General features: G+C 29.0%; 1 protein-coding gene and 1 pseudogene across 1 annotated transcript; both read left to right on the top strand.

Moving 5' to 3' along the window:
* The first annotated feature begins 2,763 nt into the window (after nt 1-2,763).
* Nucleotides 2,764-17,394, top strand: part of LOC125873308 (serine/threonine-protein kinase ZRK3-like) — a 28,990-nt pseudogene continuing 14,359 nt past the window's right edge.
* LOC125873309 (serine/threonine-protein kinase ZRK1-like) lies at nt 10,188-11,324 on the top strand. Its single transcript, XM_049554216.1, has one exon. It carries the CDS (start codon nt 10,189-10,191, stop codon nt 11,260-11,262), a length of 1,074 nt encoding a protein of 357 aa, XP_049410173.1. The 5' UTR covers nt 10,188; the 3' UTR covers nt 11,263-11,324.

Raw genomic sequence — 17,394 nt, 5'->3', positions numbered from 1 at the left:
ACAACAACGATTCACCATAGTAACTCATCATCAGCTGGAAAAGCAGAAGTACTTTTTATAAGAAGATGGGGAAAAAATAGAATTCAAGTTAAAGTGAAAGACTACGTCAAGGGTAATATATGGGCACATTATATAGCACAATCTTTAGCATCTATACAAACTACAAAGCACCCTTGACACCAAGAGAAGTACATCTTTTAAGTTAAAACTCATAAAGAGAATGATAATCTTGGGAAAAAATTAATTAGTACTTACATCTTTTGGTTTTAAAAAATCCATTCATTGAAGTTAAAACTAGTTGCAAGTCAAACAGACCTACCTAACTACACTTAATTGAGTCAACTCTTTGACATAAATCTGGAAGACCCTTGTACTTGACTGTGTTCGTAAGTTGGACCCATATACTTATGACTTTACCAAATGAACTCTTAGACCATCTCCAACCCAACACCAAATTTTACACCAAATCCTAAATTTGATGTTTTGAGCTCCAACCCACACCAATTTTTACACCAAATTTGATGTGTGAATAGTGTTACACCAAATTTATTCATCACACCAATTCACTTTTTGAATATTTTAATATTATTTCATTATACAATCTTTTAATTAAACATTATATAAATTGTATGTTTTAATTAAATCTCTTGTATATTTAATTATTTTTATGTAATATTTTTATAATATTAATTTTAGATATAAAATTTAGCTTTTTTATAAATTAATTTTTCTATATATGACTTTTTTATAAATTAAATTTATCTTAATTCTACTATAAATTATAATTGGATATAACTACAATTAACCTTCACAAAAATTTAAAATGCAAACATATAAATTTTTAAACATATAATACAATGTACTTTAAAATAACCAAAAATAATAAACATTCAACAAAGTAGTAATTGACATTCACCATGAATTATGTATGACAAATGTTTTAGAAAGAATTTGTTTTATGAAATAAGAAATAATAATATAATAATGAAGAGAAAACAAAATATTCCTTTTTAGTGTAAAATTTGGTGCAATGAGTTGGAGTTGATTACACCAAAAATAGTGCTGACACCAAATTTGGTGTAAAATTTGGTATTTGGGTTGGAGATGCCCTTATATTCATTCAAACACAATATTTTAAACTCATTTCTCATATGATATATGTACGTGTGATACACTCATTTTACAAATGAAATACCACGTCATTTTTTAATGACACATCATTATTGTTATTATTATTCCAATGACACATCAAAGATTAAATTTTAAAAATAAATAATATTAAAAAATAAAAACTGCAATTTTATCTCTCTTTCCCCCTTTTCTACTTTATCTTCTTAATTGCCACCGACCCCTACGCCTCACCCCAAAAATTAAAAAATTATTATTTTCATCTTTCTTCACAGTTCATACTCAAAAGTTTTCTCAATCATAAAATATGATAGATTGTAATTAGCTCTTGCACATGCTTTAGGTTCTATTTATTTTGATTTGATAAAAAAAATAAAGAAAACTTCAAGTTGGGAAAAATATATTTATGAGTAAATTCAAGCAATAGATCTTAAATTTATGAAAATGGTGAATGATATGTTTTCTTGCAAAAGCTATTTTTAATTTTATATTTGATGATTATGGTGATGGGTGTACGTCAAATAAGAAGAATAGAAAAGGGGTAGGGGCGGGGGTGGGGGGCCTGGGGCGAAAGAAGAAGAGAAAAAGGGTAGGGTGGGGCTGAAGAAGAAGAAGAGAGAAAGGGTGAGGGTGGGTTGAAGAAGAAGAGAGAAGGGGTGAGGGTGGGTTGAAGAAGAAAGGTTTTGAGATTTCTTTTTTATTTTTTTTAAAATTTATTATTATTATTTTGATAATTTTAAATAAATATATTGCATTCACTTGCTTTAAAACGTGTGTGGTCACACATTTGTCCAATTCAACCATTTTAATGTCACATAAGTTCGATCAATAATTCGAGGGGTTTAAAAAATAAAATTTCATCGAGTTTAAGGATTCATTTGGCAAAATAATAAGTAGAAGGGTTCAACTGACAAACAAAGCTAAGTACAGAGACCTATTAGATCATTCCGCCTTTAAAAAATAATTAAACTAAGTCAATTCAATGAATAGTGAAAAGATGAGGTAGAGTTTTGGCGCAGAAAGAATGGTAAGTCTTAATTGGAAAGTGGCCTAATCATTCCATTTGTCAATCAAAGAAATGTCTTACACCACATATATATTTTCTTCTTTTATTTCTACTTTTTACTTATTTTTAAAATAGATTTTCATTTTTACTTTATCACTTTTGACATATCAAAAAAAAATAATTATATTTTTTTATATTTTATCCTCAACATTAAATACTCTTTCTCTAAATCATTTTGTCAAACTTAATACTCTACATTATTTAATATGATAATTATATAAATAATTAGTTTTAAATGTATATTTGAAGTCAAACTGCACAAATAAAAGTGAACAAAGAAGTAGTAAAAGAATTCAATGAAACACCAGTTGCTTGTTAAGTATTTTTTTTGTGGAATTCAATGCATGCGCCTAAAGTACGAATGAGCAGAAGGAGCCAGGAACCTCACAACTTCCTACCTCTTCATTCCCACTAATGGACACTGGACATTACTAGNTAGGGACGGAGGGAGTAAGTAAGTATTTTTTTTGTGGAATTCAATGCACGCGCCTAAAGTACGAATGAGCAGAAGGAGCCAGGAACCTCACAACTTCCTACCTCTTCATTCTCACTAGTGGACACAGTGGACATTACTAGAGATATCAAGTGTGTTACAGAGAATAGAAACTTCAAAATTAGTGCAAGCTATTGGGTAGAAAAAAAAAATGCAGTTCTTCAGGAGACTCACAATTAGGAAGAAACAATCATCATCCGAAGAATGGCGGAAGAAGGAGCATGATTATTATTTACAGAATGGAAGTGCAGTGCTAGAGGAGCTTCTTGCTTTATGCAACGGAAATTGCCGAATTCCCATCCGTTACTTCACTGCCACTGAGATCCACAATGCAATTAGGCACTCTAAAAACAAATTGGAGATTTTCGATGGACGTATGGTTGCAGGATCGATGGACAAACGCCTCGTTTTCGTTAGGTTTTTCCCTCATTATTTTAGGAATTTCTTCAATATTTTTCGAGATATAGCAATTACTGCTCAGATGAGCCATCTCAAGAATGTGCTGAGACTTGTCGGTTGCTGTGTGGAATTGGAAAAACCAGTTATGGTGTATGAATATGTTGAGGCTATAAGTCTTCACACTTTACTTTTCGAAAAGGGCAATCATGATGATCAAACCAGAAAATCATTATTATCATGGGGAAATAGATTACGGATTGCCAATGATGTTGCTTCTGCAATCGTCTTTCTCCATACAGAATTTACAACGCCTATCATCTACAAAGATCTGAAGCCATCGAATGTGATTATAGATCAGAATAGTGGTGTTGCCAAACTACTAAACTTCTCATTATCCGTATCATTGCCTCCAGGAGATCTGATACCAACAAAATCTCAATGTTCTTTATTGAAGCTTTAGGAGATGAGAAACTCTATCGTCGGAATTACTTCTGCTTCCACTGCTAGTATTGAAATTAAAACAATGCTTTGAGAAATTATTAGTAAGCAACACTAGTTAGCATAAATGAGGATACCATTGTTGGGTAGCAAAGAGACTAGTGTCGATTTCGATTTAACAATGTTAACCTAAGAAGTTTGATGGATTATTGCAACCATTTCAATAAATAGGTTTTCTCCATTAATTAGTTTGTTACCCAAATATTCTTCCAAGTTAATGGGTTTGTTACCCAATGTATTCTTCTCCATGTTTACACTAAAGTTCAGTCCTTTTGACTTTCGATTTTAATTTTGAGTTACCGCAAAATTTTCAAATCGGTGAAAAGTGAAATTATAGTAACAAGTATGTGATTTGAAGATGAGAGTTGGCTTAGTGATAAATGGATGATGTCGGCCTGGTGGTGAAGGTGAGCCATGTTAAAGAGGAAAAGAAAGAAGAGTAAGAAGGTAAAAATGGAAAAGTAAATAAGAATAAAAGGAAGTATAAAAAATAAAAAAAAATCAGAAAAGTAATAGTATGAAATAAAAGAAATACTTATAAATTAAAGTTTTAATTATTTTTATTGCCTCTCACTCTCTCAAAGAGAGTGAACTACACCTTCTTTGCCATCTCCGTGTTTAGGAAGCAAATAATTATATTTTAAAATAGTCCAGGGAGGTAATAGATTTCTCGTAAAGTATAGGTGTGTAGTTGGTAATCTGATAATAGATTAAGGGGGCAGTTGACTATTTTCTCAAAAAGGAAAGATGTCATTCTTTTTTAAACAAACTAAAAAGGAAAGGCTATCATTCTTTTTGAAATAGAGGGAGTACTAAATTAGTATCATATACTGTATTGATATCATTAAGGCTATTTCATTGAATTGATACTAAATCAGTATATAGATATTGTATTGATATCATATATTTTTATAGTATCATTGACTAATAAGTAATTTCTGAACAAGAAACCTCAATGATACCAATATAGTATATATAAACTGATTTAGTATCAATTAAGCGAAATTATCAACCTTAATGATATCAATACAGTATATGATATCGATTTTGTATCAGTTAAGCGAAAATTATTACCATTAATGAATGAGGGGTATGGACTATAATTATTTATGAGAGAATAGATATTTCAAGAATTACTTTGAATTTGGGTGTGAACTTATAATTATTTTGAATTTTATGACTCATTTATGTAATTTCCCTATTTTGGGTTTTAATAATTCAAATTTTCAGTTTTTTATTGATATAAATGAAAATTTGAACTAAAAAAATAAAAAAGTAGTTCGAAAAAAGATTAACGACCTTTTTCGGACTAGAGTTAAGCGTGATGTGCAAAATAACTAAACCTAAGCTTATATTCATTTCAACTTAAAATAAATGAATTTTTGACACCTAACACACTTTCTTAAAAAGTGAATTAATAATATTAATTAAAGTACTTAATTTATCAATATTCTGCTTTTTTCCAAATCCTTCTTAAAGCTAGAGATGGTTGAAAAAACTCATAAAGAGAATAATAATCTTGGAAAAAAAATAATTAGTACATCTTTTTGCATTAAAAAAATCCATTAATTTAGGACTATAGAAAAAGTATAGAAATTTATTTATTTTAAAAAAATCATTTAGGATTGTCAGAAATTCATTTATTTTGAACCGGAGGGAGTAGTACTCCTAAGGGAATCTCCAACCTTTTTTAGTATTTTACTCTTCAAATATAAATTTTTTTATTTTTTCAGACAATCAATTTCAACTCAATTCTTTATTTTACTCTTTAAAAAAGAATCCTCCTCTCTTTTTTTAATATTATATTATTATTTTTATTTCATTCTTATTTTCTTATTTCATAATATAAATCTCTTCTTTTAGGGAAAAGTGTCAAATATGCCCTTAAACTATTCGAAAAGGTCTAGGTATACCCCCGTTTAAAGTTTGGCTCAATGGTGCCCTCGCCGTCCAACTTTTTGTCTAGATATGCTCTTATGGGCGTTAAATACCAAATAGAAGTGCCATGTCATTTTTACATTACCACGTGACATTTATATTAAAGGGAAAATGGTCAAATATATCCCTAAACTGTTCAAAAAGGTCTAGATATACCCCCCCTTTTAAATAAACTACCCGACCCATTTTCAATAATTTTTTGGGTAAATCCCGAAAATGAGTATTTGACTAATAAAAAATAGGAAAAATATGAAAAAAAATATATAAAATCAACGCCAAAAATTCACAAATAAATATAGTAACCTTAAATTCAATAATTTCAACAATTTTTTTAAATTTTTATTTTTTCGATAAATCCCAAAAATGAGTAATTGATTAATAAAAAATATGAAAAATATAACCTAATAATTCAGCATAAAGTCATTTTCATATTTTATATTAATCAATTACTCATTTTTGAGATTTATCAAAAAAATAAAATTTTAAAAAAATTGTTGAAATTGTTGAATTTAAGGTTGCTATATTTATTTGTGAATTTTTTGAGTTAATTTTATATGTTTTTTTTCATATTTTTCCTATTTTTTATTAGTCCATTACTCATTTTGGGGATTTACCGAAAAAAAAATTGTTGAAAATGGGTCGGGTAGTTTATTTAAAAGGGGGGTATATCTAGACCTTTCCGAATAGTTTAGGGGTATATTTGACCTTTTTCCCTTTAATATAAATGTCACATGGTAATGTAAAAATGACGTGACAATTTCATTTGGCATTTAACGCCCATAAGGGCATATCTTGACGAAAAGTTGGACGGTAAGGGCACGAGTGAGCCAAACTTTAAATGGGGGTATATCTAGACCTTTTCGAATAATTTAAGGGCATATTTGACCCTTTTCCCTTTTTTTTTTCAAATAATCACTTCATATAATTTTCATGTGATATAAAATAATAATTTATTCTAAATTTCTAAATAACATAAATTGAAAGCAAATATTATATAATATACAAATTAATGGACAATTCAAATAAATGTGAAATCATTAATGAAATATAATGACATAAACATTACATAAATACTCAACTTTCAAGATTATTACATTGCTCCCATAAATGCTCTACTAACACATTACAAAGTTCTTAATTTTTTTTATGTCTAGCTAAAAATTGTTCAAATCGAAGATTTTCATCTACCACCATTTTTGTTGTTACAGTTGGAGCCTCTATGACATCTTGAATTGGTGCATTAAGATCACATTCATCCTCGATTATCATGTTGTGCAATATAATACATGCAGTCATTATATCATGTAGACCTTTCTCCAAGAACATGATTATTCTACAATAATTGCAAAACGTGATTGCAAAACTCCGAATGTATGTTCAACATATTTTCAGCACGGTTCTTGTTTCATCGCGAAATATTTCTTCTTTTGAGAACGTGGATTACGAATAGTTTGAACAATTATAAACTATTTAAAATTGTGCATTCTTTATAGTAAAAAGGGAAATGGGTCAAATATGTCCCTAAACTATTCGAAAAGGTTTAGATATACCCCTCATTTAAAGTTTGGCTCACTTGTGCCCTCGCCGTTCAACTTTTCGTCTAGATATGCCCTTATAGGTGTTAAGCGCCAAATGGAATTGCTACGTCATTTTTACATTACCACGTGACATTGGAAAAGGGTCAAATATACCTCTAAACTATTTGAAAAGGTCTAGATATCCCCCCCCCCCCCTTTTAAATAAACTACCCGACCTGTTTTCAACAATTTTTAATTTTTTTTTTTTGGTAAATCCCGAAAATGAGTAATTGACTAATAAAAAAATAGGAAAAATATGAAAAAAATATATATAAAATTAACGCCAAAAATTTGCAAATAAATATAGTAACCTTAAATTCAACAATTTTTTAAAATTTTTATTTTTTTCGATAAATCACGAAAATGAGTAATTGATTAATAAAAAAATTGAAAATGACTTTATGCTGAATTTTTAGGTTATATTTTTTATTAATCAATTACTCATTTTCGGGATTTATCAAAAAAAATAAAAATTTAAAAAAATTGTTGAATTTAAGGTTACTATATTTATCTGTGAATTTTTGGCGTTAATTTTATATATTTTTCCTAATTTTTATTAGTTAATTACTCATTTTCGGGATTTACCAAAAAAAATAAAAAATTTAAAAAATATGTTGAAAATGGGTCGGGTAGTTTATTTAAAAGGGGGTATATCTAGATCCTTTCGAATAGTTTAGGGGTATATTTGATCCTTTTCCAATGTCACGTGGTAATTTAAAATGACGTGGCAATTCCATTTGGCGTTTAACGCCCATAAGGGCATATCTAGACGAAAAGTTGGACGGCGAGGGCACGAGCGAGCCAAACTTTATACGGAGGTATATCTAGACCTTTCGAATAATTTAGGGGCATATTTGACCCTTTTCCCTAGTAAAAATTAATGGGAAAAAGGACGAATTTACCCCCGAACTTTGATAAATGGTACGTCTATGCCCTCCGTTATACTTTGCGTCCAAATAAGCCCCTGCCGTCCAATTATCGGTACACACATGCCCCTCTCACTAACGGACCCCTCGTTCTGTACACATGTCTTAATCCTAATCAACTACCCGTTTGACCATTCTTTTAACCCATAAACCCACAACCCGCCCCATAAACCCAATAACCCACCTCTTCTTTCTCTTAAACTATCGAATGCACCACCCGATTTTTCCCATATGAAACGATAAGAATATACAGCTGCGAAAACAAAGGTAACCACCAAGAGAGATGAAGAGTAAACCAGTATCAAGAATCAAAAATCATGACATTTAGAAAACAATAGTTAAAAAGATGTTTGACAGAAAACCATTTCCACCTACAGCCTCCTCCCCAAAATTGTATCATTCATGTCTAACTTCCATGGTATCTAACACTTCACTCTTTTTGGTCTTTTAACTTGGGGCCTGCAGGAATATGAGCACCGAAGGGAAATCAGAGGCAAATCTAAGATTTAAACATTATGGTTCTAGTTTGGGGTTCTACCACATCTCATTTGATTTACTGGGTTCAAACTCAATCAATTGTACTTATTTTGCAGATTTTTTAACACATATACAGGGTCCAAATGAAAGCACTACATCCGTCTCCCCCTTCATTAGTTCATTAGACCAAAACCCAGAGGAAACATTAGCTTGATGGTATAAAATAAAAACATCAACATTTCAGAATGAAAAAATGCACATAAAAGAGTACCAAAATCTGGGAGGTGGTAGGACATCTCAGTCAATCCAAGGTAGTCGGACATCTCAGTTTATCTAAGATCCAGACTAACTACAATAGTCTAAAATATCTAAGTTAATTAAACATTCAAAAGGAAGAGTCAGTGAAGGGTCAGTAAAGGTTGAAAATCACTCCAATGGCGGCGGTGCCGGTAGCCTTGCCGATTTTCCATCTTTGAATGCTGCAGCCACCACCAAAACGAAGAAGAAGAAGCCACAAACCCTATCCCTTCAGGAGTTCAACACTTATAGTACTGCTAAGCAGTCTCAAACTACCGTTGCTGCGGCAACCAAAGGCCTGACACCGGAGGAAGTCTTGATGCTCCCCATCGGTAGTGATTCCGATTCGGATCGATGGACCAAAAGGAAGGAAGAGGAAGGTGGACGGAGATTTGCCTCCGGTGGTGGTGCATTCGATAGTTTAAGAGAAAGAAGAGGTGGGTTATTGGGTTTATGGGGCGGGTTGTGGGTTTATGGGTTAAAAGAATGGTCAAACGGGTAGTTGATTAGGATTAAGACACGTGTACAGAACGAGGGGTCCGTTAGTGAGAGGGGCATGTATGTACCGATAATTGGACGGCAGGGGCTTATTTGGACGCAAAGTATAACGGAGGGCACAGACGTACCATTTATCAAAGTTCGGGGGTAAATTCGTCCTTTTTCCCAAAATTAATACTAAAATCTGGTTATATTAAAATGACAATTTTTTTTTTTTTAAAATTGAAATATTATTAATTCGGAATGAAAGTATTATACACATTAAATAATATATATATTTTTAAAATATTATATTACATTTAAAAAGAATTAAGAATATTAGGGACATGGCCATTTATGAAAAATAATATGTTGATTATAAAATAATAAAAAAGTGAAATAGAAAGTGTGAATAGTAAATCTCCAAATTTGGAGAACTACTATTTAACTCTCTATATATGAAGAATAAAGAGTGAAATGGAAGGTCGTTGAGAGCACTCTCTCTATTTTACTCTCCAAATAATAGAGAATGAAGAGTAAAATAGAGTGGAATTGGAGATGGTCGTAAAATTTGTTGCAACAAACAGACGTACCTAACGGTCAACTCTTTGACTTAAACGAAAATATTTCCAAAATATTTAATCTAGAACAGAGTAATTAATTTGATAGGATGACTACGACAGGTAGAAAACTTTGATAAACCATGACACGGAATGAAAGTGCATCGAAATTCAGAAGAGAGGTCCAATCAATCCTCATCATTTTGTGTGGAATTCAATGCACAAATTAAGACCAGCAGGAAGCTTCTTCCAACTTGTTCATAGATTACATTACTAGTGATGGATGCCTTTTTAGATTTAATCCCAATTCATGAAGACTAGTTATCACTTCAAAATTTAGAGCAAGGAAAAAATGCCTATCTTCTGTGGAGTCACAAGGAAAACACTTTTTTCCTCTGCCTCTGCAGAAAGGCGGAAGAAAGAGCATGATTGTTATTTAAAGAATGGAAGTTGCGTGCTTGAGGAGCTTCTTGCTTTATGCGACGGAAATTGCAGGATTCCCATCCATTACTTCTCTGCCATAGAGATCGAGAATGCAATAAAACACTCTAAAAGCGGAATAGACCTTTCCGATGTGTATATTACAGGCTCGCTGGACAACCGTCTCGTTTTAGTTAGGTTCAGTAGATGTGAATTCAACAATATCCACCGAGATATAGCTGTTACTGCTCAGATGAGTCATCTTAAGAATGTGCTGAGACTTGTCGGTTGCTGTCTAGAATTTGAAGAACCAGTTATGGTGTACGAATATGTGAAAGGTATTTCTCTTAGCTATCTACTTTTCAGAAAGGGTAATCATGATGATCAAACTAGAAAATCGTTATTATCTTGGGGAAATAGATTACGAATTGCCAATGAGGTCGCTTCTGCAATAGTCTTTCTCCATACCGAATTTACAACACCCATCATCTACAAAGATCTGAGCCCATCGAATGTGATTATAGATGAGAATAGCGGCGTTGCCAAAATATTGGACTTCTCATTGTCCATATCTTTGCCTCCAGGAAAATTGGAAGTAGTAAAAGATATTATTACAGGCAGAAACGGATATTTAGCTCCTGAATATGCAGTCTCGGGTATTGTTTCTCAAAATATAGACGTCTATAGCTTCGGATTTGTTCTACTTAACCTATTAACGGGAAGGAAAATGAGTAGTCTAAATATAACTATAAAGGATACAGTGTATCATATAGATTCAGATCCTGAAATGATAGACATTGAAGAGATCCGTGTAATGGACATAGCAGATTCAGCCATTTTGGAAGAGCATGGAATTGAGATTCAACAACAACTGGAAGATTGCTGGAATCTTGTTAAGAAATGCACACAATCAAAGAGAGAAGAGAGACCATACATGATTGAAGTTGCAAAGGAATTACGCCGAATTCACAACTGTTTTCGTGCCCTCACTCTTGCCCAGAATTAGCTTTACATAAGATGGCAAGTGATCTAGAAATAATACCGATTGTATGTGCACTCTAAAGTTGAAGTGTTTTTTTTTTTAAATAATGAAATTGTCAATTTTGCATTTCTACTTCCCGCGGTCTATTTTTAGCAGGCTCTTGTATTAAAAAACTAAAATTTCCTTTTTATACGTTCAAGAGAGATTAATTATTTTTGTCTGATATTATTCTATCATTAAGTAACCATTCATAGTAATGATAGTCAAATTTATATTTTCAAATCATAATTAATGAGAATAATTTAATAAAACAAATCCCTTATAAGTGCCAAATCAATAATACTTCATGTCATTGAGAGATAGTCTTGGCAAGAGAAAAATGCATCATTTGATGAGGAGACTAGCTACTCACCAGAAAAAAACGTGTTTCCTCTGCTTCTGAAGAAATGCGGGCAAAGAGGAGGATTATTATTTTTTTAGAAAAATAGAAGTAAAATTCGGGGTGAATTATTAGTTCCATCTTTGAACTATTGACAGTCTTAAAAATACTATTTTAATTGATTAACTGAATTTATATGCACCATGGTCTTGCAACATAAGTGAAATACACTCCCTAAATTCTCTCTAAGTTTAGAGGTGTTTTCGACATTTTTCTTGGCCTTTTATTATGAGTTTCATTTTTCTACAAGACCACTTGTTATGTCATGTGGTAGATCAGGGGTGTCAATGTTGTATCTAAATTTAGTTTGTCAAATAGATGGATGTTTTTAAGACTATCAATAATTCGGAGACGAAACTAATAATTTGTGTCAAGTTCAAGTGTTTTTTCAATACTTCTCTTTTAAAAACGTAAAAGGAAAAAAAATATTCTTCAACCCAATTTTTAGGCTCAATTATACCCCCTAAAACTAATGCACTAAAACTTTTTTGTGCGCAACTAAAACTAATATACCAACCATGGATAAGTTTGGGTCTTTATAGCTTTTATCCAAGCTTTTCACGTGTATTCCTCACAAACAAGATTATTCTAAAATCTAAAGCAGTCGTTCATCTCTTTTGGACTATTTTTTTAGTTCAAATTTTCACTTTTTATTGATATAAATGGAAACTTGAAAAAAAAAAAAAAAAAGTAGTCCGAAAGAAGATGAACGACCTTTTTCGGACTAGAGTTAAGCGTGATGTGCAAAATAACTAACCTTTTAAACTTATATTCATTTCAAATTAAAATAAATGAATTTTTAACACCTGACACACTTTTAAAAAAAAGTGAGTTAATAATATTAATTAAAATATAATTTATCAATATTCTGCTTTTTTCCAAATCCTTCTTAAAGCTAGAGATGGTTGAAAAAACTCATAAAGAGAATGGTAATCTTGGGAAAAAAAATAAGTAGTACATCTTTTTGCATTAAAAAATCCATTAATTTAGGACTATAGAAAAAGTACAGAAATTCATTTGTTTTAAAAAAAAATCATTTAGGACTGTCAGAAATCCATTTATTTTGAACCGGAGGGAGTAGTACTCAGGTTTAACCACCCGAAGTTACGTTAGGGCATCTCCAACCTTATTTACTATTTTACTCTTTAAATATAGATTTTTTTTATTTTTCTAGACAATCAACTTCAACCCAATTCACTATTTTACTCTTTAAAAAAAAATCGTCTTCTCTCTTCTCTATATTATATTATTATTTTTATTTCATTCTTATTTTCTTATTTCATAATATAAATCCCTTCTTCTTTTTTTCAAATAATCACTTTATATAATTTTCATGTGATATAAACTTTTATTTTTTCAAATTTTATTTTAATATAAAATTATATTTTATTCTAAATTTCTAAATAACATAAATTGGAAGCAAATATTATATAATATACAAATTAATGGACAATTCAAATAAATGTGAAATCATTAATGAAATATAATTACATAAACATTACATAAATACTCAACTTTCAAGATTATTACTTTGCTCCCATAAATGCTCTATAAACACATTATAGAGTTAAAAATGAGCATTTTTGTCTTTATATGTCTACCTAAAAATTGTTCAAATCGAAGATTTTCATCTACCACCATTGTTGTTGTTGCAGTTGGAGCCTCTACGACACCTTGAATTGGTGCATTAAGATCACGTTCATCCTCGATTATCATGTTGTGCAATATAATACATGTAGTCATTATATCATGTAGCACTTCCTTTCTCCAAAAAATGACCGTCCCACAATAATTGCAAAATGTGATTGCAAAACTCCGAATGTATGTTCAACATCTTTTCAGCACGGTTCTTGTTTCATCGCGAAATATTTCTTCTTTTGAGAATGTGGATTACGAATAGTTTGAATAATTGTAAACCATTTAAAATTGAGCATTCTTTATACTGAAAATCTACATATATATATAAAGGAGGAACATAAGTCCGCTGATGTGGCATGCCTCATTGATCAGGAAATGAATTTATATATTTTCACAGATTTTGTTGATTTTCTTAGCATTTTTTCTTCATTTTTATTACAAAGAATTAAAAAAATAAAATAAATGCACAAGATAAATGATACTGCCGTTTTAAAACGTCTATAAACGTGGCCATATTAAAAGTCAATTTCTAATTAATTTCTTACCTTTTAATTGTACTTTAATGCTATTTTAGTCCATAAAAACTACCACTGAAAGCTTCATTTTACTTTATTTTTGTTTTGCTTTCCTCCTCTCCCTTCTCTTCGTCATTTTCCTTACTCATTTAAATATTTTTTTCTTCTGTAACTCCTTTCACATGGCTTTTTAAATAATTATTATTCATCCTTCATTTGTTTGTATTTTTATTTGTAATGTAAAGATTTTATAAAAATATACTAACATAAATTTTGTTTTTTGTTTTTTTTTTTCAGGTTCTATAAATAGAGATTTACGATTTTGAATTTGAACAACCTTTAAGGAAAAAAAGCTGATGATATTATAGAAAAAGGTAAGATGGAGATGTTCCATATTTAAATTGCATAAATATGTGTACTTAATTACATGAAAAATATATTTTCTAAATATGTATTCAGGGAATTTTTCATGATATGTATCCAGAATTAAATGTCAAAGGTATGATTTCTTTGTATTTTCTTGTATAATATGTGACATTTCTCTATGACCTTTATTTATATTTATATTTATATTTTTTTCTTTCATTCAAACTAATTATTTTACTATAAAAAAGAAATATTTAATTTATTACAAATCTATATATAATAATAAAATTGAATATAAAAACGGTGATGTGGCCCTCTCTAAGAGTTTCAATCCAATTTATCTTTTCTTTGCCTTTTTTCTAATTTTAAAATACCAAAAATTCACCTAAAAATTAAAAAATCATTAAAAATAATCATATTTATTTATATTTTCATCAATAGCCATATTTAATTTATTTTATCATTAAAGCTATTATTCTCTTTTCCTATAATATTTCTCAAATTCTCATCAATTATTACAAATTTTTCCATTTGATCTAAAAAGAATTTCAACAAACTATTCACGATAGTTAAATTTTATGATTTTTATTTATTTATTTATTTATAGTTTTTTCCTTTCTTTGCTCTTTTTTTACTTTTCTTTTAATTATTCAATTCAAAAAAATTATATCTTTGTATAATATAAATGCATTTCTTTTATCTACTTTATTTGTGTTTTTTTATTTTTCTTTTAATTTTTAAGTTTAAACTCCATAACGTAAATCTATTAAACTTCATTTTTTTTTATATAATATCATTAATTCTATGACTTTTAAGTTTTCATATTCATAACCTCCAACTACTAAATTATAAAATTTAAGATATTTTATGATATCTCTCTATTTTCAACTCAAGATTATTCTTTATATTTCACTATTCTTTGTAGTATTATTATATTATCAAATTCATGCTTTAACTTGACACGATGAAAAAGACTCTTGAATGTTGATTAGTTTGTCAAAGAGGGTGTCAGACAAGAGGTCAAAAAAATGGGCATTGATTTTGTATTCTTATTTTTATCTATCGTCTTATGATAAGGTTCCAAGGAAGACGTGTCTTTATTCTCCATGCAACTTCTTTAGTTTGAATTCTTATAACTTTTTATTATTGCAAGTATGTATTTTTGCTTAGATGCAAATTAGTTATTGTAACTTTGTGTGTAATAATACCAACTACTAACAAAGGTTAAAAAAAAATTATTGCACAGAGAACTATTTATATTTTTTTCTTTAAAGATTTCTCAATTTTGTTTATATAAGCTCATTATTTTTTATTTCATGAAACCCCTACTTGAGATTATCTTTTTTATTTCATATTTGAAATAGTGTTTTCCTTAATTTTTCTTTAAGTCTTTCTCAGATAACTACTAAAACATAAGTTAAAGATCAAAAGAGGCACCTATACATTTCTTATTTCAAGTTAAATAACAAACATTGAAGAAGAGTATTAACTACTACAAAAACTACACTACACCATATTTTTACTTCAATTTGCTGGATTTTCATTTCATGAAAAGTTTTATTTTTAAAACATAGAAAGTGTAATTCAATTTTATTTTGTTATGTACTCTTCAGTTCCATGATATTCACCTTCTTGTAGTATGTCAATTTCTTTTTTAGTTTGGGACGGAGCTATAAAGTAAGATACTTTTACTTAATTAACTTTAATATATATCTTGAAGAAAATATAGTTCTTTGATCCAGTTTTTTGGTTATATAAATTTCTTTTGATTGAATAAGGGTACGATTGAAGAAAAAAAACCAGTGAAGTCTTCATAATTATGTAAAACACGATTGGAAACAAAATAAAAAATAAAAATAAAAACTTTATTTTGAAATAAAGGGAGTATGTAATGTAAGAAAGTGAAAAAAGTATTGAAAAAGTTAAAATAAGTTCTTTATGAGTTGTGTTCTAAACTCTATTTCAATCTATTTCAATTATCATATAATTACCGGTTGATTTAATCTCTTTAAAAAGTGCACAAAATGATCGATTTTGTTTTTTATTTTATGTTCTAAACTCTACTTTTTAAATCTGTATACGTCATAATTTTCGACATATAAATACAATTATCTTCACATACCTTTTCTTCCTTTATGTAATAGTACTAGATATAGGACCCCGTGCCAGCACGGGGCCCAATATATATTATTTTTTTATTTTAATTTATATCATATTATGGAATTTGAGAAGTTATTGAAATTTTTATATGATTTTAAAAATATTTTAAATTTTTAGCTATTGTGATTTGTAGTACTTTTTTTTAACATAATTTTGAAAATAATATTTATTACTCTGTGTGTTCTAATTTATGTGGCACACACAAAATTTCAAATATTAACCCTTTTTTGTATGTCTCTTTAATATATTAAGTTGTTAATTATTGTATTTTATAGTACATTTTGAACCTAATTTTTTAATAATATATGTTATTTGCCATGTCCCAATTTATGTAGCATTAATTGATAGATTTGTTGGAGTCGAGAGATTTATTTTGTTAATTATTGTAATTTATAGTTTTTTTTTCCTTCAATTTCAAACAATATATTTTGTTAATTGATAGAATACTTTTAATGTATTTTTTTTTTTAAAAAAAATGTGTGACTCTCCATGTCCCAATTTATGTGGAACATGTAAAGTTTTGACAATTAACCAAAATTTTAATACATTTTAAAATATATTTTTAAGTCGTTAAATTTTAAGTAATTTAAATTGTTGTATTATTTATTACAATTTATAATACTTTTAAAGTAGTTGAAATATTGTACTATTTATTATGATTTATAACAGTTTTTTTTTTAAATTTATGTCATATAATGGAATTTGAGAAGTTATTGAAGTTTTTATATGATTTTAAAAACATTTTAAATTGTTAGCTATTGTGATTTGTAGTACTTTTTTTTAACATAATTTTGAAAATAATATTTATTACTCTATTTGTTCTAATTTATGTGGCAGATGCAGAATTTTAAATATTAACCCTTTTTTATATGTCTCTTTAATATATTAAGTTGTTTATTATTGTATTTTATAGTACATTTTGAACCTAATTTTTTTAATAATATATGTTATTTGCCATGTCCCAATTTATGTGGCATTAATTGATAGATTTGTTGGGGTCGAGAGATTTATTTTGTTAATTATTGTAATTTATAATTT

The sequence above is a fragment of the Solanum stenotomum genome, chromosome 8 (genome assembly GCF_019186545.1).
Source record: "Solanum stenotomum isolate F172 chromosome 8, ASM1918654v1, whole genome shotgun sequence".
NCBI lineage: Eukaryota > Viridiplantae > Streptophyta > Magnoliopsida > Solanales > Solanaceae > Solanum > Solanum stenotomum.
Note: the sequence above shows the minus strand (reverse complement) of the source record. Positions and strands in the feature narration are given on the sequence as shown.